We start from the raw sequence: 25,285 nt of genomic DNA, 5'->3' as shown, positions 1-25,285 counted from the left end.
ATTAATTAAAATAAGTATTAACTAACCAAAACATTTATGTTAATTAAAAAAATAATAAAAAAATGCCGGAAACAAACACTTTGATGGGAAAATTGTTTCTCTCTTTCTTTCTTTTGACCATAGAATTGCCGTAGTTTCTTAATTCGAGATTAGAAATTGACAGTGATTTTAACGGTTGAATTGAATTCAGAGCTGGTTATTAGAAATTGACGTCACTTAATCAGCAATATGAATGCACAATAAAATCTATAAGAAAAAATCATTTGAATTTTGACCTAAAAGAAGAGAAATCCCAGTCTTTATACACCTTCTAAGAGATTTGATAAAATAGAAGCATCATAGAAAAATCATATAATTTTTTAATGGAATTGTCAAATTATTCAACGTCTCTTGAAAAAATAAGAGAGATAGATAAATAATAATATATAAATTCATTTCTCAATACTAGGCTAATATTCTGCAAAAACAAGAGAAAATGTGGTATAAAATTTATTTTAAAGTGTCTTTTTTATTTAAAAATATACTAAAATAATATATTTTTTATTTTTTAAAATTTATTTTAAATATTAGTATATTGAATCAATTAAAAAAATAAAAAAATAAATTTTGATGAAAATCAGCATTAATGCCAAGCAGGCATTAATTATAAACTCGCGATCATGAAGAAACACGTCATTTCTTAAACAAACCTGATTGGTCACTATACGTGTAAAGTTTGAAATAAAAAGCCAGCGCAGCAAATATAGCGAGTAATCTACCCTTCCATACTCTCACAAGTGAGCATACAGGTAGCATAGCTTTTAGGCGCCGAAGTAAAAAAATCTCAGTCCTTTAACAAAGGCTGTCTCTGTTTAAAGCGCCATCCCTTGTTTTGCTCCTTTTAAATCTTCCCCCTCCCTCTCTGTGTCGACCCCCACAAACCCCACACCCCCCCTTAAAGATTAGTTTTGGTTTAGGACATCAGTTGAGAAGCAGCCTGTCTCCGTCCGTACAGTAATGGCTTTCGTTTCTTTCGTCGGGAGAGTTCTCTTTGCCTCTGTTTTCATTCTCTCTGCTTGGCAAGAGTAAGCCTCTTCCTCTCCCCTCCACCAGATCCGCTCTTCCTTTTCTCCTTAAAAATACTGCCTTGTGTAGTGATGTTAAAGTTAGGGTTTTGCTTATCCACATACCTTCTTGTAGATTCTGATGCTCTGTTTTTAAAGCAAAGCCTTAGATAGATCTGGTAGTATATTTCATTTCTCTTTATTTTGTATCAGCAGTTTTGAATTTCGGTTTATAAATGTTGAGGTTAAACCTGAATTAATTAGTTTATTCTTTTACTATTAACTGTTTTGTTTTATTTGGCATGACAATTAATTAATAAAAGTAGATCTTGGTTAGATTGTTTAATTTGTTGTATTTAATGAATATTTTGTGAATCTTTAGAGTATGCTGTGATTGTCATGATTTTGTTAATTGTTGATTAGTGGTGTGTTATAAATATTATGGAATGCTGTTGATTTTGATGCTTTCTAGATGTGGCCACGCCACTACAGTAAAGTCAAGTGTGTCCATGCAACACCCATTTTTAACTGCGTTAAAATGAGATTTTCTGACCATATTGCCAATATTAAAGTTTAATGTTCTCTTTTGGGAGTATCGGTGCTGGGCTATATGTTTGTTCCATGGTGACTTGTTTTGCACATTCGTCTACTTTGCATTTTGCTGATGTACTTCTACTGAGATGGATATCTTTTCCAATCCTGCAATTACTTTGTGATTATGTTGACGTCATGTATCAGTTGTGCTGGTTTTCTGTTGTTTGAATTTCCGACAACATGGTTTTTGATTATTTCAATGAATTTTTTTGGTTGTTCTGCTGTTTGTGATTCCTTTCATAATTATTCGCTACTGCTTAAATGATTTTTTATTAACTAAACTGTAAGTTCTTCATAAGGAATCGTTATCTCTTATTCATGATTGTAGGTTCAATGAATTTGGTACCAATGGTGGGCCGGCAGCACATCTTTTGGAGCCTAAATTCCATGTTTTCTCAAAACATGTGTCATCTCAAACTGGGTTTCAAGTGCCACATTTTGAAGTGTGTATTACTTTACATTGATTCTGGTTGTTTTGTTTCCTTAGTAGGTTTGCTTCAATGCCATAACTCTTGGAGTTGTTTTCTACAGATGAAGCATGCAGTTGCTGCAGCTATATCTGTGAAAGCTTTTGGAAGCCTTCTTTTCATCTTTGGCAGTTCTGTTGGAGCTTATCTTCTGGTTCGTCATCTGGTCTATTTGATCTTGCATTAAACTGGCAATTTGACCAAAGAATTACATAAAATGTTATGTTTTTCTTGCGCAGCTTTTGCACCAGATCATCATTACCCCAATATTGTATGATTTTTACAACTACGATGCTGACACTAAGGAATTTAATCTGCTCTTTGCGAAGTTCGCACAGGTTAGCAGTTCTGAATTATATCATGACTTTGGAGTTCTTTCTTTCTTTTCTTAACTTATTAGAATTTTCCTTTTCGTCTTCTGTTTTCTGGTGTTCTATTTAACCTTTGCTCCATGTCTCCGATAAGCCATTAATGCGATTCTATGCTCTGTTACTTTTTCAGAACTTGGCACTGTTTGGGGCATTGCTCTTTTTTATTGGCATGAAGAACTCAATCCCAAGGAGGCAACTGAAGAAAAAGTCTCCCAAATCAAAAACAACATAAAACTAACCTTTTGATGATCTGAAGGTTTCTTTTTTCTCGGTGGCTTGATTTCTGTTTTTTGTCGAAGATCTAGTTTTGTATGCTTGTATGAAGCTTTCCTCACTTAGAGACTAGGGACTTGAAAGAAGAAGAAAAGGAAAACATTTTTCAGTTGTGATTACTTGACCCGCTATGTCATTAATGGTCAAAATTAAAATTTATTTTTGATACATTGCTCTTTTCCTTCGTGGTTGTTGATGTTAACCTCTTTGAAGGTGAAGCTGGTTTCACTTGGTATATTTTTGCGCATCCACTTAAGCTTGAATGGTAAGCAAAAGCTAGGGTAAAATCTGGCCTCAGCCAACTAACCATTCATGTTGTCTTGTAAATGACCAGGGCATTTGTGATGGCAGCTAAAATGTTTTTGTTCTATGTTTTCATTTAAAATAAAACTTGCAGATCTTTATGTCATTTTTGCCTGCGAGGCCGGTTTTAGTAAGCTAAAATATTTTATTATTGTGATTTAATAAAAAATTCTTTTATTCTAGATTATGATTGTTATTGTGACTTAACTGCGCTTTTAAAATTTTTTATTGTATAGTTTTAAATTATTTTTTAAATATTTTTAGATATTTTTGATATGGAAATATAAAAAATAAAATTTTAAAAATAAAAAAATATTATTTTAATATATTTAAAGTTTTTTTTTAATAATTGTTTTGACATGATCATATATAAAAAAAAAATATTATTTTAATATATTTTTAAATAAAATATTTTAAAAAATAAACTTTATGATATTTTCAAACAATTTCATAATAGTCCTGAATTGGCAAGTATTGTTTTTGCCATTATTTTTTTATTAATATATATATTCAATTCAATTTATATATATATATATATATTTTTTTTTTTATAACCCGTGCTGTCCGGGCTAGCTTGTGTGCACCACAACTATTTCCCGGGTCTACTGAATATTCTGCAAGTCCAGTAGATAAGTAAGGCACCGCGGAGATGACAGACGTGTATATAAAAAGTCAAACTCAGGACGAGAGCAATGTAAACTATACTTGTTGATCACTGAACTAGACCCTCAAGTATTTAATTTATATATATCTTGAGTAATCTATGCTGAAATAAATTCAAGGTAAGTTTCTTTTTAGGATTAATAGTACGAGTATGGAACTGTCCCAACTCTTGCACCTAGGTTAGCTATCTACCTGATAGCCAACTGTTTATGGCTGCATTTTATTGTTAAACTCGAGCAGTCTTGATGGATTTACTGAAAAAATCCGTGACTAGGAACTTGAACGGGGCTGGGTTTTAATTTAATCTATACAGACATTGACTTGTTAAAAGTCAGTTGACCCGATTTTATTGATATCATATTAATTTAGTCAAATCCAGTTTAAAATTAATATGGTTATTCCTACGATTTTTTTTTTAAATAAAAAACAATTTGGTTTTATTAAAAATAATTGTCCAAGATTTACCGTGATTTATGAGTTATCATGGTTGATGTTAAAAAAAAAGAAGAAGCTACCGGAGCTTTGTCCGAATTAAATTTTCATTGGAGGTTGGCTAAGATATTCAACGCTGGTGGTGGTGGCCCCGGCGCCTCCCATCTTGCAATAATTCTAGTTCAAGCAAGTTGGCTGTCTTAAAATAAAAAGATGAGCCACTGGCAGAGCAGGCAAGCTTGTCCTTTATCTACTATAATTTATAAAAGCTCAGCATATAATTTAAAAATCCATAAGAGATCCAGTGCTCTAATTAAGAAATGGTGGGCAGTGGCAGGGCTGCTGAAATTTCTGTTCAAGAAACTAGCTATGACAGAGGGAGTGAATTAAAAGCTTTCGACGAGACAAAAGCTGGTGTTAAAGGACTTGTTGATGCTGGGGTTTCAAAAGTCCCTCAAATCTTCATCCATCCATCTGAAAGGTTGGAGCACAGGACTCTAAGCACCAGCAAGAACCCAGTTAATGTCACTGTCATAGACCTTGAAGCTATCGATAAAGATCCAATCAGGCGTAAAGGGATTGTTGACAAAGTTCGTGATGCGTCGGAGACATGGGGTTTCTTTCAGGTGGTCAATCATGGAATCCCTGTGGGTGTTCTGGAGGAGATGGATGCCGGTGTACGCAGATTTTTTGAGCAAGATGTTGAAGTGAAGAAAAAGTTTTACACGCGAGATGTCACAAAAAGGTTTGTGTACAACAGCAACTTTGATTTGCACACAGCACCAGTGGCTAATTGGAGGGATACATTTTTCTCCTACATGGCCCCTTATCCTCCCAAGCCTGAAGAATTGCCTGGAGCTTGCAGGTATGAAAATAATAGAACCAGAATCTCAATTAACAATCATAGGACAGTTACCAAGTCTAACTAGGGAAACAAAAAAAACAAAGAAAGAAAATAGAAATGTTGCGTCTAGAGTTTATTTTGGTCGTAACATCTTTGTAATGTATCTTATAAATTTCAGAGATATAATGATGGAATTCTCGAAGCAAGTTACAAGTCTAGGAATTTCTTTGTTCGGGCTGTTATCAGAGGCTCTTGGGCTAAAAACAGATCACCTGGAAAAGATGGACTGTGCTGAGGGGCTTGCTCTTATAAGTCATTACTATCCAGCATGTCCTGAGCCAGAATTAACTCTAGGTACAAGCAAGCATTCGGATAATGACTTCCTCACGGTACTTCTGCAAGATCAGATTGGAGGCCTCCAAATGCTTCATCAGGATCAGTGGGTTGATATTCCTCCTGTTCCAGGAGCCCTAGTGATCAATATTGGAGATCTTATGCAGGCAAGTTTCTCCTTTATTAGTGTACTTATGGCAGAATAATCAGTTTCGTATAATCCATAACAAAACTATGATATATACCTCACTTTGTTAACAACCAATACTGATAATTGGCTACATGCCAACAAGGAAGTCCTCTTTTAGGCGCGCCTCCTTGCAATATAAATGTGATGCTGGTAGGAAATTTTTTGTCACGCTCGGCTTCAAACTTGAGAAAATTTTTGCAAAATCAGGGGGAGCTTAGTTTCCATTTTATAGGATCGCTAAACTTTGTGTTTGTTCAGTCCATCAACTGGTATCTGATAAGAGAATAGTGATATCACTTTTTACTGATTCTGCTTCTCAACAGTATAAAAAGCATGAAAACTCAAGTCTTGCGAGCTTGTAAATAGAAATGATTTTGATTTATTTTTTCATTCCTCTTCAATTTTCAGCTGATATCGAACGACAAATTTAAAAGTGTGGAACACAGAGTACTGGCAAACCGTGTAGGTCCAAGAATATCAGTTGCTTGTTTTTTCAGCACAAGTTTTCAGCCATCCTCAAAGCTATATGGACCGATCAAGGAGCTGTTATCAGAATATAACCCTCCAATTTATAGAGAAACCACAGTGAATGAGTATCTTTCCTACTTCTATGATCATGGCCTTGATGGAACATCTCCATTGATACACTTCAAGCTGTAAAGATAATCCTTGAATTCGGCTATGTTTCGATGTAGATGAAGGTGCTACATGAGTTGCTTGATGTTCAGAATTAAAATAATCGAAGAATGGTTCTTGGATCTTGATTGCCAGTTTTATTGAGCGATGACAATATATAATATCTTAGTACACACGTAATCCCTAGTTTGGGATTAAAGATTAATCCAGATGTATACACGGTGAACCTTGCCCATCTTGTAAAACGGCTTCCAATAACGGTGGATTCAATGAAACACCTCTCCTTTCACTTGTTTTACTAGTAGGATAATATGATGAAAATTTCTACTCGAAATATGGTCAAGAGTTGCTTGTATTTTTTTGTCTGGCGGATATCAAAATGCTTCTTTTGCAATGCAACGATTATTTTTAGTTGGCTTGTGCCGTGCGCGACTTAGCTCTCATCTCAAAAGGGGAAGTCCAGGGAGCAGCCGGAGGGCAGGTGGCCACAGAGCTATTAAAATTCAATGGTCAAAGTCAACCCATTTCATAAGCGGCTACAGTTATAAAACACTCGAACCAGTATAATTCTCTGGTGGATAGCTGCAAGCAATTTCCATTTTAGTGCACCTTGCCCATCTTGTAAAACGGCTTCCAATAACGGTGGATTCAATGAAACACCTCTCCTTTCACTTGTTTTACTAGTAGGATAATATGATGAAAATTTCTACTCGAAATATGGTCAAGAGTTGCTTGTATGTTTTTTGTCTGGCGGATATCAAAATGCTTCTTTTGCAATGCAACGATTATTTTTAGTTGGCTTGCGCCGTGCGCGACTTAGCTCTCATCTCAAAAGGGGAAGTCCAGGGAGCAGCCGGAGGGCAGGTGGCCGCAGAGCTATTAAAATTCAATGGCCAAAGTCAACCCATTTCATAGGCGGCTACAGTTATAAAACACTCGCACCAGTATAATTCTCTGGTGGATAGCTGCAAGCAATTTCCATTTTAGTGCAGCTGAAAATGGTGGATGACTCGTATAGACAAATAATTTTGTAAATGGAACCGACACAGCACAGTTTTTTTTTTGAAGTTACATCAGTAGATTACAATAAATCAGTGCTGTAAAAAATATCTAGCAGAGCTAAACATTTTGGGATGTCTAGAGAAAGCAACTTGTATTTGAAAATGCCAAAATATCTGTTTAAAGTAGACCCAACATGCTGTATACTAATAATTTATTGCTTTCACTCTTAGCATACTGAAAATATCAGCTTCCAGCTAATCTGAGTCTACCAATGCCAGTTACTATTGGATTGTTTGTATAGCATTTCGAGGTTGTTTCGCTTGAAAGAGGAAGAAAGAGTAATGGCCTCCACACTTGATTCCAGTTCTGATCGAACAAGTGAATTAAAAGCTTTTGATGAAACCAAAGCCGGTGTCAAAGGACTTGTTGATGCTGGAATCACCAAGGTCCCTTGGATTTTCCATCACCCACCAGATGACTTAGACAAGACTTTGATTGTTGCTACAGATGGCAAGTTCAGATTTCCAATCATAGACCTGGAGGGTGTCCGTAAAGATCCCTTTCAACGCAAGGAGATCGTTGAGAGAGTCCGAGATGCATCAGAGACTTGGGGCTTTTTTGAAGTGGTCAATCATGGGATTCCTGTCAGTGTTCTGGAGGAGATGAAGGATGGGGTATGTAGGTTTTATGAGCAAGATGTTGAGCTGAAAAAAGAATACTTTTCTCGTGATTATACAAGAAAGGTCATCTATAATAGCAATTTTGATTTGTATACTGCATCATCAACTAACTGGAGGGATACTGTTTCTTATATCATGGCTCCTGGTCCTCCCATGCCAGAGGAATTGCCAGCGGCCTGCAGGTGGGTACCGATTAGCAATTTACCATTAGATGGTCACTACTACAATCATGGCATCAATTGTTTAGATGTGTTATATCAGGTGACCAGAGTAGTGATGATCATATCACATATCCGTGGTCCATTTCTTTCTCAAGCTTTATTGACGTTTTGAGCTCTGATGTTTAAATCAACAGCAAACTAATCTTTGAAATGCCATATTCAGTTTCTTTAGTACTACTTTTTTCTACAGTAAGAATTTGTTTGACTGAGAACTATTCTGCAGAGATATACTGATGGAATACAGCAAGGCAGTCATGAACTTGGGAAATCTGCTGCTTGAGTTATTATCAGAGGCCCTAGGGTTAAATCCAAACTACTTGAAAGACATTGATTGTGCTAAGGGGCTTGCAGTTCTCTGTCATTACTATCCAGCATGCCCTCAGCCAGAATTAACCTTGAGAGCAACGAAGCACTCTGATAATGACTTCCTCACCGTGCTTCTACAAGATCAAATTGGTGGCCTCCAGATTCTCCACCAGAATCAGTGGGTGGATGTACCTCCCACGCCTGGGGCTTTGGTAATTAATATCGGAGATCTTATGCAGGCAAGTCTTCAGGTTTATTTTTATGCATTTAGAAACAATCTGCTTTCCTACTGTGATAATTTTCCTAGCACTCAAACTTCTAACCCAGTGTCTCCAATGGCATCAATCCTTTCTGTATTAGTATAGCATGCACCTGCATCAAAATGATTTAGTTGTGCTGCTAAGGCACTTGGGTAAAAGTCATCTAGCCCAGCGTGAAATGAAGGGCATTAACGCTGCCTAAGACTTCCAAGTTTGATGGCAAACTAGTTATCATTGCAAAGGTCATTTGTTTGTTTTTCTTCATTACTTTCCACTTTTTCTGTGGCTAACACTACAGTTGATGCTGACTTTTCAGCTTATATCAAACGACAAGTTCATTAGCGTTGAGCACAGGGTGCTGGCGAACTGTAAAGGACCAAGAGTATCTGTAGCATGCTTTTTCAGTACATTTCTTACCCCATCCCCGAGATTCTATGGACCTATGAAAGAGTTGTTATCGGAAGAGAATCTTCCAAAGTACAGGGAAACTACAGTAAGAGACTATTGTGCCCACTACAACGAAAAGGGGCTTGGTAGGACTTCTGCTCTTCTGGATTTCAAGCTCTGAAATCAAGGAATGTAAAGATGGTGTTGTTAGGCTGATAAAAATTTCAATGGTTTGTAAGCAAATTGGTACTTCTTTCGAAAATGTTGACCAAGATAATGTCTCCACAGCTGCCAGCCAGACTAGACTGGCTCACAAAAAACAGAAAACCTTCATCTCTATATTTGGCCCATGATAAACTTGAGATGTTGCATACACCTTGTTGATGGAATCTTACCACACCAGAGTGCTTCAATCACGACGCCAGGCAGTCATTTCATGGTACACAACACAAGTTAAAATGTAGTGATATTTCTATCAGACTGACAAAGTTGTTTGCAAGCTTCTAACTCGGCAGTTCATGTCATGTTCGGCCAAGAAGGCGATGCATCATCTGTCTTGGCACCTGGGCTTACGAGCCCAGGTCTGAGGCCCATTCACAATGGCCCATGCTTACTTTCTTTGTCTGCTTTATTTATTTAGTGATAATCTTTTATTTTTGGCGCATTAAATATAATTCTTCTTCTTCTTCTTCTTTCCCCCCTCTTTTAACCTTTTTCACACTCCTGATCTTTCTCTTCTCTATTTTACTTTATGATTTTCCGTTTTTTTTTAACAGACATATATATATATATATATATATATATATATATATATATATATATATATATATATATATATATATATATTCAACTTTGGGACAAAAATATTCAAAATTAAACTCTTCCCTCTCCTACCCTTCTCTATATTTGTTGATCGTTTTATTTTGTTGATTTTTCAAAATACAAATTTAAATTAATTAATCATATGCTAATAATTAATCAGATAATACTCTTTGTGTTTTTTTAATAAAACCCAAACATATTTACATAGAAATATATGAAAATCTTTGCTATGGCAATCAGATTAATCTCCTGTTGTGATTATTGTTAAGCCCACCTTCTTTTCCTTTTCAGAAGTAACCGATTTATGTTCACTTATAAAAAAATATGCATCGGTGTTGTTATTTGATACTTAGCATAATTAATAAACCTGATTTGAAGTTGATTTGGTTAAGTAGTTAGATCCTGAATTATAAAAGTTAATCTGAATTAACTGAAAAAATAAAAACTAAAATTATAATTTAGATTTTAATATTTTACATGAAATTTTTTTAAAACAATACATGTGAGTAAAATTATATAAAAAAAATATAAAATATAAAGTGTAGGATAATTATTTGACATCAAAAATTAAAAAAAAAACAATATAGATGGATGTAGATTATACTAAAAATATGAAATATGAAGTGGTGAAAAATTAAAAAACAATCCATTTAAATATATATAAAAAATAAGTATTTATAAATTAATATAATATTTTTATGGTTTATTAAAAAATATATTTTTTTTAAAATAAAATTTCATCCAATTTACACGGTGACTCAGGTTTCTGGTTAATCCAGCAAATTACCCAAATTTAACCATACCAATTACTTCTCCAAGTTTTTTAGTTTGAAACCTGTTCTAGGCCGCAGATAACCTGGTCCCGGGTCAGGTTTCATAACTGCGCTAGATAGGCGCAAGAAGTCTTGGACAGAGAAGTAGATTTTCAGGGCGAGCTGACAGTGATGGATAACCAAATATGGACTAGTTGCCATATGCTGGCCATTAAATTCTCTCCCACTTCTATCCATTAGTATAGATAGATTGAATGATTGATAGGGTTTTTTTTTCTCATTTGAACCGAGCATCTCAAGGTTATCTCTCAGATTAAAAAAAAGCAAAAAATTAAAAAAAAAAGAAGCGAAATGGCGACGACATGCGATTCCAGTTATGATCGAATAAGCGAATTAAAAGCTTTCGACGACACAAAGGCCGGTGTCAAAGGACTTGTTGATGCTGGAATCACCAAGGTACCGCGAATTTTCCATCACCTACGTGATGATTCAGACAATACTTTGCTTGTCGCTGCTGAAGGAAAGTTCAGAATTCCGATGATAGACCTGGAAGATGTCCATAAAGGTCCACCTCAACGCAAGGAGATTGTTGACAGAGTCCGAAATGCATCAGAGACTTGGGGCTTTTTTGAAGTGGTCAATCATGGGATTCCAGTAGATGTTCTGGAGGAGATGAAGGATGGGGTACGTAGGTTTTATGAGCAAGATGTTGAGCTGAAAAAAGAATACTTCTCTCGAGACCATACGAGAAAGGTTGGGTATAATAGCAACTTTGATTTGTTTAGTTCACCATCAGCTAATTGGAGAGACACCTTTACCTGTGTCATGGCTCCCATTTCTCCCAGGCCAGAAGAGTTGCCAGCCGCATTCAGGTGAGCAGCATCCAGTGGTGGAGCTATACTTTTTTAAATAAGAATAACTAACAAATAATTGATATTATATGTTATATATACATGTGTTATATATAAAAATTAATTTATATATACTAACTAAAGTTAAGCAAAATTAATTTAAGAATACTTTTAAAATAAAAAAACTTATATTATAATTATTATCTTCGAGATTTTATATTTTAAAACTGTTTCATAATGATTTTATTTATAATCTCATTAAAAATATCTTTCTCAATATATACAATAAATTTTCATTTATCTATTTCTAAATTTTCCAATGATTAGAGAAGTTCTTGACAACAATTCTATGCTGACATATGGTAGATAACATCTAAAATCATAACTTAAAAGGATTGTTCAAAATTGATGTTGTTCTTGCTGACTTGTTGTTTTGTACAAATGGATTGAACATAAATATTAAATTTTTTTTTTAATTTATTTATTATGTCCTTAATTTTTTTAGTTATCCTGTACTTCATTGTTAATCATTAGTAAATTCATTATCATCATTTTTATATAAAATTCATAACAAAATACTTATTAATTCATCAAAACTCATTTCAATTCATATCTATTAGCATATAATATTACCCATACACATATTAATTTAACGAACCCATAAATTATTATAAACTCTAACATTTTCAATAACTAATTATATAAAAATAAAACTAAAATTATTTAATGAAACAAATAAAAAAGTAACACAACTTTATATTAGTTTTGATCAACTCCTTTTCTATTATATTATATTTGATTTAGCTGTTAAATCTCTATATTTTATTTAATTTGAATAATGATTTACCTACTATTAATTTATATAAATTACTTAAAAAAATAACACAGCTTTATACTATGGAATAATTAAAATAGAACCGAGAGTGGCAATGGTTGCTAATTGGGAGGGGAAGGGGGCAATTGCCCCCTCTTGCCCCTACGTGGCTCCGCCACTGGCAGCATCTTACCACTCGATCGATAGCATAGCTATGCGTCTGTTGCCTGCTAAATTCTATAATTAATTTTTTCAGGTTTTATTAACTTTTTCAGCTCGGATGTGATGTCAATTGTAAACTTATCTTCGTAATTCCGTACTCAATTTTTTTAGCACAATTTTAACAGTGAATATTTTGTAGAGATATTCTCATAGAATACACCAAGGAAGTAATGAAATTGGGAAATTCACTGTTCGAGTTACTATCAGAGGCTCTTGGTTTGAACCCCAACCACTTGAAAGACATTGATTGCAGCAAGGGGCTTACAATTCTGGGCCATTATTATCCGGCGTGTCCCCAGCCAGAATTGACGTTGGGTACAACTAAGCACTCTGATAATGACTTCCTCACAGTGCTTCTACAAGATCATATTGGTGGCCTCCAGGTTATGTATCAGAATCATTGGGTTGATGTACCTCCTACGCCTGGGGCTCTGTTGATTAACATTGGAGATCTTCTACAGGCAAGTCATAATATTCTACAGTTTTTGTTTTGGGGGGCCATTTCATACAAATACTTTCAGAAATTTCTAACTTCAAGGGTGATGGTTGTGAAAAAAATTCAAACTTTTGGGTCCTTGCTAGGTCACCCCTGGCTACAACTTATATTCGTCTACTTCCGTGCATGCTTAGATGTTATTCTACTAAAACTATGTTCTTCGTCAGTTTCTGTTATTTTATGGCTAGCTAACTGTTAGCACAACACAGTCTAACAATAGCAGTAGCATAACTAAATCTACCAGCAAGCATTGTGAGAGTTCATGGAGAGATAAGGTTGCTCAAAGCTATTGGAGTAATAAGACAGAATCCTCACAATGCTTCCTATGATGCTGCCTATAATATCGACTCTTTTGGTAGAGAAAAGTTAGGAGATAAAGTTGTTTCAATGGTAACAAATTCAAGTCAGAATGGTAGTCTAACAAGATAAGAGAAATGCAGTCATTCATCCGAAAATAAATGGATTCATTGATATCAGATCAGCCTTAACAAAACGCATGGAGGCTGCTTTATGTCCTTGTTCACCGGGGCCAAACCAGCAAAATATATAGAAGATAATCACTAGCTGTTAGCCTTTAATTTGTATATATGTGTCTTCCAGTACCTTTAATAGAATGCTTGCTGTAACAAAAAAAAGTATTGTATGCTCATGTTTCTTTTTAGACATAATAAAGAACAGAATTCAAACCTCACTCATGTTTTCCAGATTTTCTTGTCTAACCTTATATTTGATACTGATTTTTCAGCTTATATCAAATGACAAGTTCATAAGCGTTGAGCATAGGGTGCTGGCAAACCGTATAGGACCAAGAGTATCTGTAGCGAGCTTTTTCAGCACAAATCTTAATCCAAACTCAAGACCCTATGGACCTATCAAGGAGTTGTTATCAGAAGAGAGTCCTCCAAAGTACAGGGAAACCACAGTAAGAGATTATGTTGCCTACTTCATCCACAAAGGCCTTGACGGGACATCTGCTCTGCTGCATTTCAAGCTGTGAAATTAAGAAATGTGATAAGCCTAAAAAAGGATATGTATACGGACACGTATTTCTATGGAATAACTTATATTGCTTGGCTCAATGGTTGTGTAATTAGTGACTTAAATAAGTAAAACAGATTAAACTCCCCGTGTATCTACTTTTCTCAATTATTTTGTAATGAAAAAGGAAAGGTTACCCATTGTATATCTTAAGATCCTATGCACCTCTCGGAAAAAAAATGAAAAAAAGAAGCCCAAGAGTGCGGTATTTGAAGAATGTCCTATTGGCAGATATATCTATGTGATCTGATATGATTCTTCTTTCCTTTTCTGTCATGATTCTTCTTCCATTTATGAGTTGATTCCATCATTACTCTTAGGAGAAATATCAGGGATGTAGCTAGAATCATTCTTGTAATCAATGCACTTTGTGTATATATATGTGATAGAATGTAATACAGCTGATATGAAAAAAACTACAATCTTTCTCTGTCATTCTTTCTGATTCTTCTTTTCTTCATGTCCCCCAGGATACCGTAGGAAACAAGAAAACTTTGCTAAAAATAATAAACTAAATAAATTAGAAACAATGACAAATTGATGAAAGGACTAAATTAAAAAAAAGGAATCAAATATATATAGTTTTTGAATCCGGACTAATTAACTAATTTCACGTCAGAGACTGCGATTCGTGGATGATTCAGTATTATTCGGTCACGTTGCCGGATAACCATCCGATCTCTCGCTGGAAATTAATTTTCCGGCCAAAAATTTTCCCTCCACGAAATCTCAGTATCCAACAAGGGAAAAAAATAATGATTGGAGATTCCTATAAGGTTTACATGCATGTTAGCTATAGATTAATGATATAGTTTTACAACGTCAGTATCTCTTATATATCCTTCTATCTCTTCCTCTCTGATAACAAGCGTTGAAGCACGTTTTTTCACACGAATTGTTTCGGAAAGATTTTCTTAAGAGGAGAAAATGGTGGTGTTAAAGACTAGTGGAAGTCAGGTAGATGTTTTGCATCCATGATTTTCAAGGAAACATGCCTATCGTTTGTTTCTGGTCTTTTTGCGTAGTACTGGAAGGAGAAGAGCGGTGCAGACTATCTGTGGTTTCCAAGCTGGTGAAATTTTATTTAGAGTTATTATACTAATTGAAAACATAAAATATGTTCTGTTCTATTTGACGATTAAAGGAGAGGGAGGTTGAGGCCACCATGTATTTGTTGTCATTGTCAAAACGGAAGATGATTTTATAAAATTTCCCTCTTTCTCTTTTAAATATAGCTTTCCCACATCCTGAAGCAATGCTCAGGTGCTGCCGTACTTGCAGAGGAAACCTATTTTATAAATCTTCCTTTTGTCCATTAAGAAGCCAAAGCTGGTGAAACTTCTTATATATCTACAATTCTACTGAGAATGGGTAGACCGTAGACCTGATGAGATTATCATGCTTCCAAGGCGTGCAGAGAGGCAAGCTATTTTTTTTTAGTTTAACGTGGGTGTCCGGGCCAGTTTGCGCGCACCTCGACTAATCCCACGGGTCCTGAAGTTAACGACCATGTAAGTCTCCAGTGACCATCATATGAGCAACCACAGGGCTCGAACCTGAGACCACAAAGAAAGCAAATCTCTTGATCCCAAACTCTTACTACTGGATCACCACCTAGATGGTTAGAGGCAATGTATTTTAATTAACGCTGAAGACAACTTTAGATCACCTTCCTTAATCTTTGATATGTTCCTATGATTGTCGTGGCTAGCTGTTCTAATTACCACCTCTCACGTTGCCAATTAATTTTGGGGCGTGAGTTTTGTATATATGCGTCATTACGACCAAGTATTCTATCGAAGCTTCCATTATGACACAAGATTATTAATAAAGACAGAAGCTAACAGAACAACAATAACAAAGAAAACATAATAATTTTAATGAGTAAAAATAATTGCACATATAAATTTTAAATTTATTATTTGAAAAATTAAGTACATGGCTGCTACCTCGTCAAGCTGCTCACACAAGACTTTTAAATATGTCCGAAAAACCTACTTATATTAGGAAACAACCTAAGTCGAAAGCATAAAGAAAAATAAAACAAACTTGAAAAAAAAAATAAAAATAAATCCAAAAATAGTTAGGAAAAGTAAAAAAAATTTAGCCTAAACAACAACTTTTATATTTAATTTCCAGAGATCTATCAATTTAATAAGACAAAATAACTCTCCCTAGAAAAACTATTTATAGAATTACCAAGAAAAATTTAAACTTGATTCAACGGTGAGATTTCTTATTATCCATGATTCTATTTTTTAATGGACACTGGAGGCATAATTACCTGATTGTTTGCATTTCCAACAGGTTATATTTTTTTTCGGAATTTCCTTTAAACTTTTTCCTCTTGTATTTCTTTTCCTAATAGGGTCTATAATTGTTATAATGTTTTCTAATCTTGTTTTGTTTTGTTTTTTTTTAAGTTTTTCTTTGTCTTTTGATTAAGCAGAAGGAGCTTCTATTCTTTCATTAATTGAGCATATAAAGATCCTAATTCTCTTATTGTTTCCTTTTTCTCATATCTAATTTTATTATTGAGTTTAATGTCAGTGCATAAGCTGGCCAAGACTTCATTATTAATATAAGTTATTATTTCTCCGTATGTTAAAGTATCATCAGATATTGATTCATGATTTTGACTCCTAATAGTTCTTCTAACTTTCTCAGCAACTAATCTAGGTAATATTCCTTAAATGAATTTTTTTTTCCAAAAAGGGTGGTTGCAATGCGTTATTGTGAATACTTTTGATGATAAAAAAAACATATTTTTTATTATTATTATTAGTGTTCGGACCAGTTTGTGCGCACCTCGACTAATTCTATGGGTCATGAAGTTAACGATCATGTAAGTCTCTAGTAACTATTATATTAGCAACCATAAGGCTTAAACCTGAGATCACATGAAAAGTAAATCTCTTGATCCCAAGTTTTTATCACTAGACTGCCTGCTAAATGGTTGAAAAAAACATATATTGTTGGACAGTTAAGGTTTGATAATATTTCAGAAGCTCTTTATTAGAGTTGAACAGCTGGTTCTCCTACAAGATGTTTGGTTATGACAAAAATTAAGGTTGATAGATCTTCTTCGAATATTGTTATTTGTTGATCATCTTCTAATTTTACGATTGATCTTCTAATTGCAATTAGAACTATATGTTTATAATTGTCATTTAAATAATTATCCCACCATCCTTTTAATTATTTGATGATCGTTTTGGCCTCTAATCTTATAGGTTGCTGCTGCCATTGTCATATTAATTATGAAGGATATTAATGATTTGATGTTCGCTAAGGCCATCTACATGAGCCATTCACGAATTGCAGTTCCATCATCTGATATTTGTTCCATTTGGCTAGCTCCCATGTTTATATCATATATATATTAATATTTATTTTTTGAAAATTGTAATGAAAAATAGTTTTTTAAAACTGTAATAATAAAATGCAAAATAAAGGACCTATTGTTGTTTTATATCACAAGATGTAGGATTTAATTGACAATGATCCTTTGAGACCGCTCAAGACAGATAATAGAGTGGGCCTGGGGACCTATTGTAAAGGCCCTAATAAGTTGGAGACTATGGGTTTGCTTTCCTTTTTCTTTTTTTCGAAGAGCCGTTATCTTTTTCCCGAAACAAAACTAAATTCGTGGTGGCATGCTCAACAACTGCACCGACCTTACAAAAATCTCATCAAAATGGCTACTGGCTTGCTTTAAGAAAGTCTAAATTGGCAATTTTCTTTATAATTAAATAATATGAAATGGCGGTCACCGCAGATTCAACCACCGGAGTTTCTGCAACCTACGACCGGTACCAAGAAATCAGATCCTTTGATGAATCAAAATGCGGTGTCAAAGGCCTCGTCGATGCTGGCATCACCAAGGTGCCGCGATTTTTCATCCGGCCACCGGAGGATATTGCCGCGGATGACATAAATACCGGCGAATGGATCAATACCCAGTTCACCATTCCTGTCATAGACCTTAAAAACATGGACAGTCGAAGAGCTGAGGCGGTGGCCGGAGTCAAGCGGGCAGCAGAGGAGGTGGGTTTCTTCCAGGTGGTGAACCATGGTATGGAAAATAGGGTGTTGGAGGAGATGTTGGAGGCGGTGCGCGGGTTCCACGAGCAGCCAAGGGAGGTAAAGGAGGAGTACTATAGCAGAGAGATGACGAGGAAGGTGAAGTATGTTAGTAATTTTGATTTGTACAAGTCAAAGTATGCTAATTGGAGGGATACTCTGTTTTGTGTTATGGGACCTGACCCACTTGATCCACAAGAGTTGCCTCTGGTTTCCAGGTTATGTGATTTAAATCAGCATGTATTTAGTGGACTATAATTGTATGTCTTTTGATTATCTCTTTACCTTTTTATGTTGATAATTTGGACCCAATATTTCCGAATTCTGCAATTGAAAACATAGAGGATTTCCTTTGGCATTGTATTCAAATCTTAAATCAACGTTTCCACTTGATTCAATGCAATACAAAATCGTTTAATCACATAAACGGACCACATCAAAGTATGTAATGTGTTTTTATTTTGAATTTGCAGAGATATAATGATGGAGTACTCGAACAAAGTTTGCAAATTAGCAACAGTTTTGTTTGAGTTACTATCTGAGGCACTTGGACTCAAGTCTGACCACCTCAAAGAGATGGATTGTGTGAAAGGACATGCTCTGCTGAGTCACTATTATCCAGCATGTCCGGAGCCCGAGTTGGCTATGGGCACCACGAAGCACTCTGACCCTGATTTCCTCACCATCCTACTTCAAGACGATATCGGTGGACTCCAAATTTTTCATCAGAATCATTGGATAGATGTTCCTCCTGTTCATGGAGCTCTAGTAGTGAACATTGGAGATCTTTTACAGGCAAGCACTGGTTAAATTGAATTGCCACCCCTTCAATCCCACTCTTATCTCAATCATGTATCAATCTGCAATTTAAGCTCTATAGATATGGTGAGATGGTTGTCATTTACAAGTTTCAACATATTTCAAATGGGACATGAGTGAAGCATCTATGCTAACATTTATTAAACCGAGCACTATGCATTTGACTGAGTTGAATCACCATGAGAATTATGCATAGTAGCCATCAAGTTAGTGGTGTGTCATACTAAACTTATTTCAAAGGATTCTTGTGAAATTGCAGCTTATATCTAATGACAAGTTCAAAAGTGTAGAGCACAGGGTGGTGGCCAATCATATTGGCCCTAGAGTATCCGTGGCTTCCTTTTTCACTCCGCATCTTTATCCATCAACAAGACTGTATGGCCCAATCAAGGAATTGCTGTCAGAAGAAAATCCCCCCATTTACTGTGAAATCACTGTGAAAGACTTTATCGCCTATTATGATTCAAAAGGATTGGATGGGAATTCTGCACTTCCACACTTCAAGGTGTGATGGTAGCCACAGAAATACAAGAAGATTGGCAGCTCCTTTTATGGTTCTCATTGAATGTTCATTTACAGTGTCTTTATCATGAATGGAAAACCTCTAAGAATACAAGTATGCTGTGAGCTTTTTGTGTACTGTTTTAGCATCCTTTTCTGCATAGAGATCAATTCTGCGTTCTGGCAGAAGCCATATTTTTGGTTTGTCTCTTGTGGGAATTGGGATATGAGTAGGGGATATAGTATATTTTTCTAGAATCTGGGCTTCCCTTGTTGCATGCACTTGAACAGGGGATAAGTCATTTGTTTGACTTTCACAGAATATTTTAAAATACAATTAAGCCTCGAATGAGGTTAGATGTGCAAGTATGACCGATGGAAAGATGTTTATGGTCCTCCAAAAATTATTGCAACCTGCTGTTAAAAATGCTCGTACCAAAGGTTTTGAAAGCGATATTTTGCTGGGTTGTTTAAAATGTCTTAAAACTCTGGAAGCATATCATTCTCAGAGGATGTGTAAATTAGAGCTTTGTGGAGACTTTATAAGCTACTTGCAAGCTATCTTCGATCAAATGTGAGAGCTTCTTTCAAATGTTTTATTTATGCTGGATCTATTTTACCTTTCAGAAGACGAAAGGGAGGAATTTGGGGAAACAATCTAGACTCTGTTTTCCATACAGCAGGCAAATTTCAGGGGTCGAGAAATCTCATCGAGCCTGGGAATTGGAGTTTTGTACATGGTTAGGTGATTCATTTTCTTTGATTAATTAAGAGTTCTGCGTTTAGTATTGGAGACCCATCCTTGCACAACTCCAATTAACATCTCACTTTTTTCAACCAGTGCAATTTACGACTGTTTTTCTAATTTTTATCGTAGAAAATACTAGCTAAAACCCTCTTAATTTGCTTCTGTAGAGATGAAGCTATGGATTTCATTGATCAAATTGGATAAATTGGAGAGACACTCTTTAAATTGCTATCAGAAGCTCTTGGTCTCAAACCTGACCACCTAAAATCCATAGAATGTAAAAAAGGCCGCACCCTTGTATGCCACTATTACCCAGCATGTCATGAACCAGAATTGGCTATGGGTGTAACCAAGCATACCGATAACACGTTCCTCACTATTCTCACAGAAGATCAAACCGGTGGTCTTCAAGTGCTTCATGATAATCAATGGGCTTATGTTCAACCAATTGCAGGAAGCTTGGTAGTAAACATTGGTGAACTTCTCCAGGTAATTCGTTTCATTTTTCATCCATATTTCTACGTCTAGAAACATAACTATATAAAATTCTAACTGCTTCTTTCAATGTGAATAATGGAACCTTAAATTGAATCAGCTTATATCAAATGACAAATTCAAGAGCAATGTGCATGCTGCATAGAGAGTCCTGCGCGCCAAGCCATGAGCCAAGAATTTCCGTGAAAGGATTTTTTGCTGGACGTGTTGCTCCACCAGCCAGGGTTTATGGTCCAACCAAAGAGTTGTTATCAGAAGAAAATCCTCCGAACTATAGAGACGTTTTAGTCAGTGAATATGTTGGCAGGTTCTTTACCGAAGGACTCCATGAGAAGTCTAGTGTCAACGACTACAGGCTCCAAACAGGAATTTGAATTAAGAACGTGTGTGTCTATATATATATATATATATATATGGGATGATTTAAGAGCTTCTGGCAAAAGTTATAGTATCTTCGGGATATGGAGAATAAAGAGAAAAAAAGACAGAGGAAAATAACCTTGGTGTTTATAAAATTAACTATTTTAAAACTGATCACATACAAAAGCAAATGGAGGGATAATTAGATGCCAGGACGATGATAAATTATAGAACAACTTGTTTAAGATATGTTAATCTAATTATCATTAAAAACATTCTGATAAGGCATTTCTCCCAAGTGAACATACCTTCACAGAGCAAGAAATTAATTCAATTCAATTTTTCAAAAGGTTGTGAAGCTTATCCCTTTCCATATTTCATCAAAGTCTACTTTCCATGAGTCGAAACCTTCCATGCAATAGTTCCACTAGCCATAACCATTTGCATATGTCAAATAGCAAAGAAAACCACTATATTGTAGAACAAAAGAAAGCTCGTAAAATCTTGAGGGGTATAGTTCAACTGATCAAGTTCTGGATTTGTTTCCTAAAAATCACCAATTCGAATCTCACAAATTTCAGGGCTATTGAAAGCTTATATGATCGTTAACTTTAGGGTTCATGAGATTAGTCAAGATTAGGGGTGTTCACGGTCCGGTTTTAACCCAAAAATTCAACCAAACCGGAAAATAGTATTTCTTATTAATATAACCCGAACCGAACCGAGAACCGGTTCAAACTGAACCGGTTTTGTTCAGTTCGGGTCAGTTTTTTAGCATAAAAACCAGAAAACCGGACTCATCTTCATCACTGAGCTAAATCAAAGGAAAAATCTGACATCAAATATCAATCTAAGCTATTAATCACAGCAATCACTTAGAAATTCAAGAAAAGCAACCAGAAAAAGCAACCAGCAATCAAAGTTTTCCACATAGGGCTGAGAAGGGGAAGGGATGGGCTGAGAAGGAGAAGGGATGGGAGGTCCCGAGAGAGCTGATTGACCATAAATTTTCTTGGGTCTTTGGCTCTTTTGCCAGCTGTGAATGTCGTGTTGGCTTTAGTAAAGCCTTTTGGGGTATGTAGAGAATCTCAAAGCTTGTCTCCGCCCAGCACAAGGATGGAACTAGTATAAGTTATATTGTATCACTATCGAAGACAGGATTTCTTGAATAATGGTTCCCTCGCATCTAGATTGTGAAACTGGAAAGGGAAGGCTGGGAAGGGGGAAATGGAAGGGAAGGCTTGAGAGGGGGTGGCGGCTGGAAAGGGGGAAAGTGATTTAGGATTCTGGGAAGGGGAAGGGGAAAAGGGGAAGGCTGGAGGGGGAGGGGGATGACGGGGTTGACGGCTGTTAAGGGGAAAAGTGATTTAGGGTTAGGAATTGTTCTTTTTATACTTTTTTTTAAAACCGGTTCGGTTTGGTCCGGTTCAATCGGTTTAAGCTTTTTTAAACCGGAACCGAACCAGACTGGGTGGTTTTTTTTAATCGGTTTATTCGGTTTTTTCTATCGGTTCGGTTTTTTCGGTTTAATCGGTTGGTCGGTTTTTTTGAACACCCCTAGTCAAGATGCGCACAAGCTGACCCAAACACTTACGTTAATCTAAAAAAATAAAGCTTATAATTCCAAACAAAAAAAAAAGAGGAAATTTCCAAGAGTCCTTCGGGGAAAAACTTTTAATTTCTCTTTTCTAAAGCATAACCATAATAATTGAAGCTTTCTTTCTTTCTTTTTTGATTGAGACATGAATGACCTTTTAAAACTAATGATTAACTTTTTATTTATGTTTGATTAATTTGGTTGTCTGACCAGTTTGCGTGTATCTCGACTAATTTCACGGGTCCTGAGTTAACGATCATATAAATCTACAGTGACCTTAAAAAAACTCAAACTTATAACTATTAAGTAGGAAATTCAAGACCTGATCAGTTGGCTATCCTTGATGATTAATTTTGTACACTATGTTTCTATCACCACAAAAACCCTCCCTTCACCTGATTTGAAAAAAAAAAAAAAACAAACTAATTTACTTCAAAGCCATAAAAGATTAAATGAACAAACATGAAGAAATACAGAAGCAGAGCCATCCATCCAACCAAAAAGCACTCGACAAAAATGAAATATTGATAGAGAAAATTAAAAACATAAAAGCAAACAAACACTCAGCACAAACCAAGCCTGGAAGCCATCAAACATGTAATAAAAAAAACATATCTCCATCATGTTATCTGTTGAACATTTAACCTGCAACAGTGAACCCGTCCAAATCATTAGTTAACCTAACAACTTATTACAACAAGTTTGTTGTAAGACATAAGAGAGAACAATGAAATTAAAGAAGGGGGAAAGACAAATATCGAAAGTAATTGAGAAAATGAGAAATCATTCTCCATCATTTAGCAAAAACTCTCGAGCTTGGTCACTGAAAACACACAAGAAAACTAAAATAACTATCGTAAATTTCTCTACCCGTGAGGAGCAATTGATTAATTAATTAATTAATTAACCTCCCATCCAAGTTCATATATATAAAAAAACATTCCAATTCAATCATTTCAGATTTTGAAAAATCCATTAAAACGATGCTGTTGTTGCTCTTACAAGCAGCATTTCCTTTTAGTTTGTTGTTTAATTTATCATTTCACGTTGTTGCTCGGCTCTGTAGCAACTTTGTCATGCTCTAAATAAATAAATGTAATGTTTAATTTGTTGGAAACCATCTTACAGTTTTTATTTATTTATGGAATACGAGAATCTTATTAATCAAACTGGTTTAGCCAATAAGAGGCTAAACAGGAGAGGAAAAATAACAAAACGAAAATTATAGCTAAAATTTACAAAACGAAACATGAAAAGGGTAAACTTAACTGGCTTTTCTGTGAACTTTTATACAAGTCAACCAAAAATATAAACTCACGAAAATAAAATTATAACCATGTCACCCAACCATCTTACAATTAGAGTTTTTAAACCCGACCCAAAACCCAGATCACGGTTTTTAACCAGATTATCCTGGATCAATTTTATTTTTTTTATAAATAAAAAGATGTTGTTTTTATTAAAAAAATATAAATAATTAACTGGTTATAACCGAGTTTTTAAATGGATCTTGCTAGGTCAATCAGGTCACTGGGTAAATCCAGGTTTTTGATAGGGTCACCCAAGTTCTTTTGTTCCCTTGTTTTTTTAAATTCGGCCTAGTTCTAATCCCAAATCAACTAGATAATCCGAGTTTTAAAACTATATTTAAGATTTATTTTAGTCTCTATTTTTTTTTTTTAAAAAAATTAATCCTTCCAACCACCGAGGAGGGGTTGCTTGGAACTAACATTTTGGGGGTGGCGGAAAAGGAGGGTGCTATGTTGAATCAGTTGAAAATAGAGGTGCTTAGTAATTACCACCCCATGGTAGCTTTAGATCCACTTCTCTGACAGGATTTGTTTATGACAATGCAATCCAATCAACTAAAGTGGATGCTTAAGGACTAATTAATTAAGGAACAAAGAGATTAGCTGCTTGCTACAAGACAAAACAGTTTTTACCACATCCAGTAAATGAACAGAAATTTAACTAATCGCATGTATTTGTGATAATCATCAACAACAATTAAAAAGGGAAATAACCAGTCGAAGAGTAAAAAAATTAGTACGGGTAAAATAAAATGAGAGAAAAAAGAAAGAATCACAAAGTATATATACTCTTGATTCTTTATGTATTTAATACTTTATAGATTCGATTAATATATTCTTGATTTTTTACTAATTTAATAACTAAAATCGAGATTTTAGTACTTTTTCATTCCTCTTTTAGGAGTTTTAATACTTTTAATATATTTTTTAAAAGCTAATTATTACCATTTGTGTTAATTATTTATTAATTAACGACTAAACCATGAATCTTAATACTTTTTTTTTTTGATTTACGTGGGGTGTCCGGGTCAGCTTACGCGCACCACGACTATTCCCCACGGCTCACTGGACATCCTGCAAGCCCAGGAGCAGGTAAGGCACCGCGGGGGTGACAGGCGTGCACATAGAGGGTCGAACCCGGGACGGGGGCGGAACAAGTCACACGATTGACCACAGCAGCTAGGCCCTCAAGTGCATGAATCTTAATACTTGTTTCTAGTTGTTGTATTATCTTTTCTTTTTCCACGTAAATCTAATTATTATTAATTAGTTGTATTTCCTTTTATATATATGATTAGCCAACATTACTTTTCCACATACCTTACCTGTAATTTCCTGAATTTTTCCTTAT

At 35.2% G+C, this 25,285-nt stretch overlaps 5 protein-coding genes across 6 annotated transcripts; all 5 read left to right on the top strand.

Annotated features, from left to right (window-relative positions):
• The first annotated feature begins 877 nt into the window (after positions 1 to 877).
• LOC7498019 (uncharacterized) lies at positions 878 to 2,916 on the top strand. The gene is made up of 5 exons (XM_002315678.4): positions 878 to 1,064; positions 1,966 to 2,080; positions 2,169 to 2,258; positions 2,344 to 2,442; positions 2,606 to 2,916. The coding sequence occupies exons 1-5, from the start codon at positions 997 to 999 to the stop codon at positions 2,705 to 2,707; spliced, it is 474 nt and encodes a 157-aa protein (XP_002315714.2). The 5' UTR covers positions 878 to 996; the 3' UTR covers positions 2,708 to 2,916.
• Positions 2,917 to 4,353: 1,437 nt separating this feature from the next.
• On the top strand, positions 4,354 to 6,483 carry LOC7498018 (1-aminocyclopropane-1-carboxylate oxidase homolog 1). Its single transcript, XM_024609261.2, has 3 exons — positions 4,354 to 5,011; positions 5,169 to 5,490; positions 5,922 to 6,483. Exons 1-3 carry the CDS (start codon positions 4,467 to 4,469, stop codon positions 6,171 to 6,173), a joined length of 1,119 nt encoding a protein of 372 aa, XP_024465029.1. The 5' UTR covers positions 4,354 to 4,466; the 3' UTR covers positions 6,174 to 6,483.
• Positions 6,484 to 6,628: 145 nt separating this feature from the next.
• Positions 6,629 to 9,697, top strand: LOC18102482 (1-aminocyclopropane-1-carboxylate oxidase homolog 1-like). Its single transcript, XM_024609262.2, has 3 exons — positions 6,629 to 8,013; positions 8,276 to 8,597; positions 8,935 to 9,697. The coding sequence occupies exons 1-3, from the start codon at positions 7,493 to 7,495 to the stop codon at positions 9,184 to 9,186; spliced, it is 1,095 nt and encodes a 364-aa protein (XP_024465030.2). The 5' UTR covers positions 6,629 to 7,492; the 3' UTR covers positions 9,187 to 9,697.
• Positions 9,698 to 10,835: 1,138 nt separating this feature from the next.
• On the top strand, positions 10,836 to 20,827 carry LOC7498017 (1-aminocyclopropane-1-carboxylate oxidase homolog 1). Of its 2 annotated transcripts, none has more exons than XM_052456215.1 (3): positions 10,836 to 11,472; positions 12,627 to 12,948; positions 20,768 to 20,827. In XM_052456215.1, the coding sequence occupies exons 1-3, from the start codon at positions 10,952 to 10,954 to the stop codon at positions 20,810 to 20,812; spliced, it is 888 nt and encodes a 295-aa protein (XP_052312175.1). In that variant the 5' UTR covers positions 10,836 to 10,951; the 3' UTR covers positions 20,813 to 20,827. The 2 variants fall into 2 exon arrangements, with proteins under 2 accessions (XP_052312175.1, XP_002315712.4); XM_002315676.4 differs by lacking the exon at positions 20,768 to 20,827 and adding an exon at positions 13,729 to 14,166 and having other exon boundaries at positions 10,841 to 11,472.
• Positions 17,650 to 19,790, top strand: LOC7498016 (1-aminocyclopropane-1-carboxylate oxidase homolog 1). Its single transcript, XM_002315675.4, has 3 exons — positions 17,650 to 18,322; positions 18,578 to 18,899; positions 19,183 to 19,790. The coding sequence occupies exons 1-3, from the start codon at positions 17,784 to 17,786 to the stop codon at positions 19,432 to 19,434; spliced, it is 1,113 nt and encodes a 370-aa protein (XP_002315711.2). The 5' UTR covers positions 17,650 to 17,783; the 3' UTR covers positions 19,435 to 19,790.
• Positions 20,828 to 25,285: the final 4,458 nt, after the last annotated feature.

Source organism: Populus trichocarpa, chromosome 10 (assembly GCF_000002775.5).
Source record: "Populus trichocarpa isolate Nisqually-1 chromosome 10, P.trichocarpa_v4.1, whole genome shotgun sequence".
In the NCBI taxonomy this organism is placed as follows: Eukaryota; Viridiplantae; Streptophyta; class Magnoliopsida; order Malpighiales; family Salicaceae; genus Populus; species Populus trichocarpa.
This window is presented reverse-complemented; position numbering and strand designations above follow the sequence as displayed.

What these genes read in the sequence shown, in the direction of transcription:
- LOC7498019 (XM_002315678.4), top strand. Translation starts at nt 997, where the DNA reads ATGGCTTTCGTTTCTTTCGTCGGGAGAGTTCTCTTTGCCTCTGTTTTC. An exon ending in TTCAAGTGCCACATTTTGAA is followed by an intron (nt 2,081 to 2,168) that starts GTGTGTATTACT and finishes TGTTTTCTACAG; the next exon opens with ATGAAGCATGCAGTTGCTGC. An exon ending in TCTTTGCGAAGTTCGCACAG is followed by an intron (nt 2,443 to 2,605) that starts GTTAGCAGTTCT and finishes TTACTTTTTCAG; the next exon opens with AACTTGGCACTGTTTGGGGC.
- LOC7498018 (XM_024609261.2), top strand. Translation starts at nt 4,467, where the DNA reads ATGGTGGGCAGTGGCAGGGCTGCTGAAATTTCTGTTCAAGAAACTAGC. An exon ending in GAATTGCCTGGAGCTTGCAG is followed by an intron (nt 5,012 to 5,168) that starts GTATGAAAATAA and finishes TATAAATTTCAG; the next exon opens with AGATATAATGATGGAATTCT. An exon ending in ATATTGGAGATCTTATGCAG is followed by an intron (nt 5,491 to 5,921) that starts GCAAGTTTCTCC and finishes TTCAATTTTCAG; the next exon opens with CTGATATCGAACGACAAATT.
- LOC18102482 (XM_024609262.2), top strand. Translation starts at nt 7,493, where the DNA reads ATGGCCTCCACACTTGATTCCAGTTCTGATCGAACAAGTGAATTAAAA. An exon ending in GAATTGCCAGCGGCCTGCAG is followed by an intron (nt 8,014 to 8,275) that starts GTGGGTACCGAT and finishes ACTATTCTGCAG; the next exon opens with AGATATACTGATGGAATACA. An exon ending in ATATCGGAGATCTTATGCAG is followed by an intron (nt 8,598 to 8,934) that starts GCAAGTCTTCAG and finishes CTGACTTTTCAG; the next exon opens with CTTATATCAAACGACAAGTT.
- LOC7498017 (XM_002315676.4), top strand. Translation starts at nt 10,952, where the DNA reads ATGGCGACGACATGCGATTCCAGTTATGATCGAATAAGCGAATTAAAA. An exon ending in GAGTTGCCAGCCGCATTCAG is followed by an intron (nt 11,473 to 12,626) that starts GTGAGCAGCATC and finishes AATATTTTGTAG; the next exon opens with AGATATTCTCATAGAATACA. An exon ending in ACATTGGAGATCTTCTACAG is followed by an intron (nt 12,949 to 13,728) that starts GCAAGTCATAAT and finishes CTGATTTTTCAG; the next exon opens with CTTATATCAAATGACAAGTT.
- LOC7498016 (XM_002315675.4), top strand. Translation starts at nt 17,784, where the DNA reads ATGGCGGTCACCGCAGATTCAACCACCGGAGTTTCTGCAACCTACGAC. An exon ending in GAGTTGCCTCTGGTTTCCAG is followed by an intron (nt 18,323 to 18,577) that starts GTTATGTGATTT and finishes TTGAATTTGCAG; the next exon opens with AGATATAATGATGGAGTACT. An exon ending in ACATTGGAGATCTTTTACAG is followed by an intron (nt 18,900 to 19,182) that starts GCAAGCACTGGT and finishes GTGAAATTGCAG; the next exon opens with CTTATATCTAATGACAAGTT.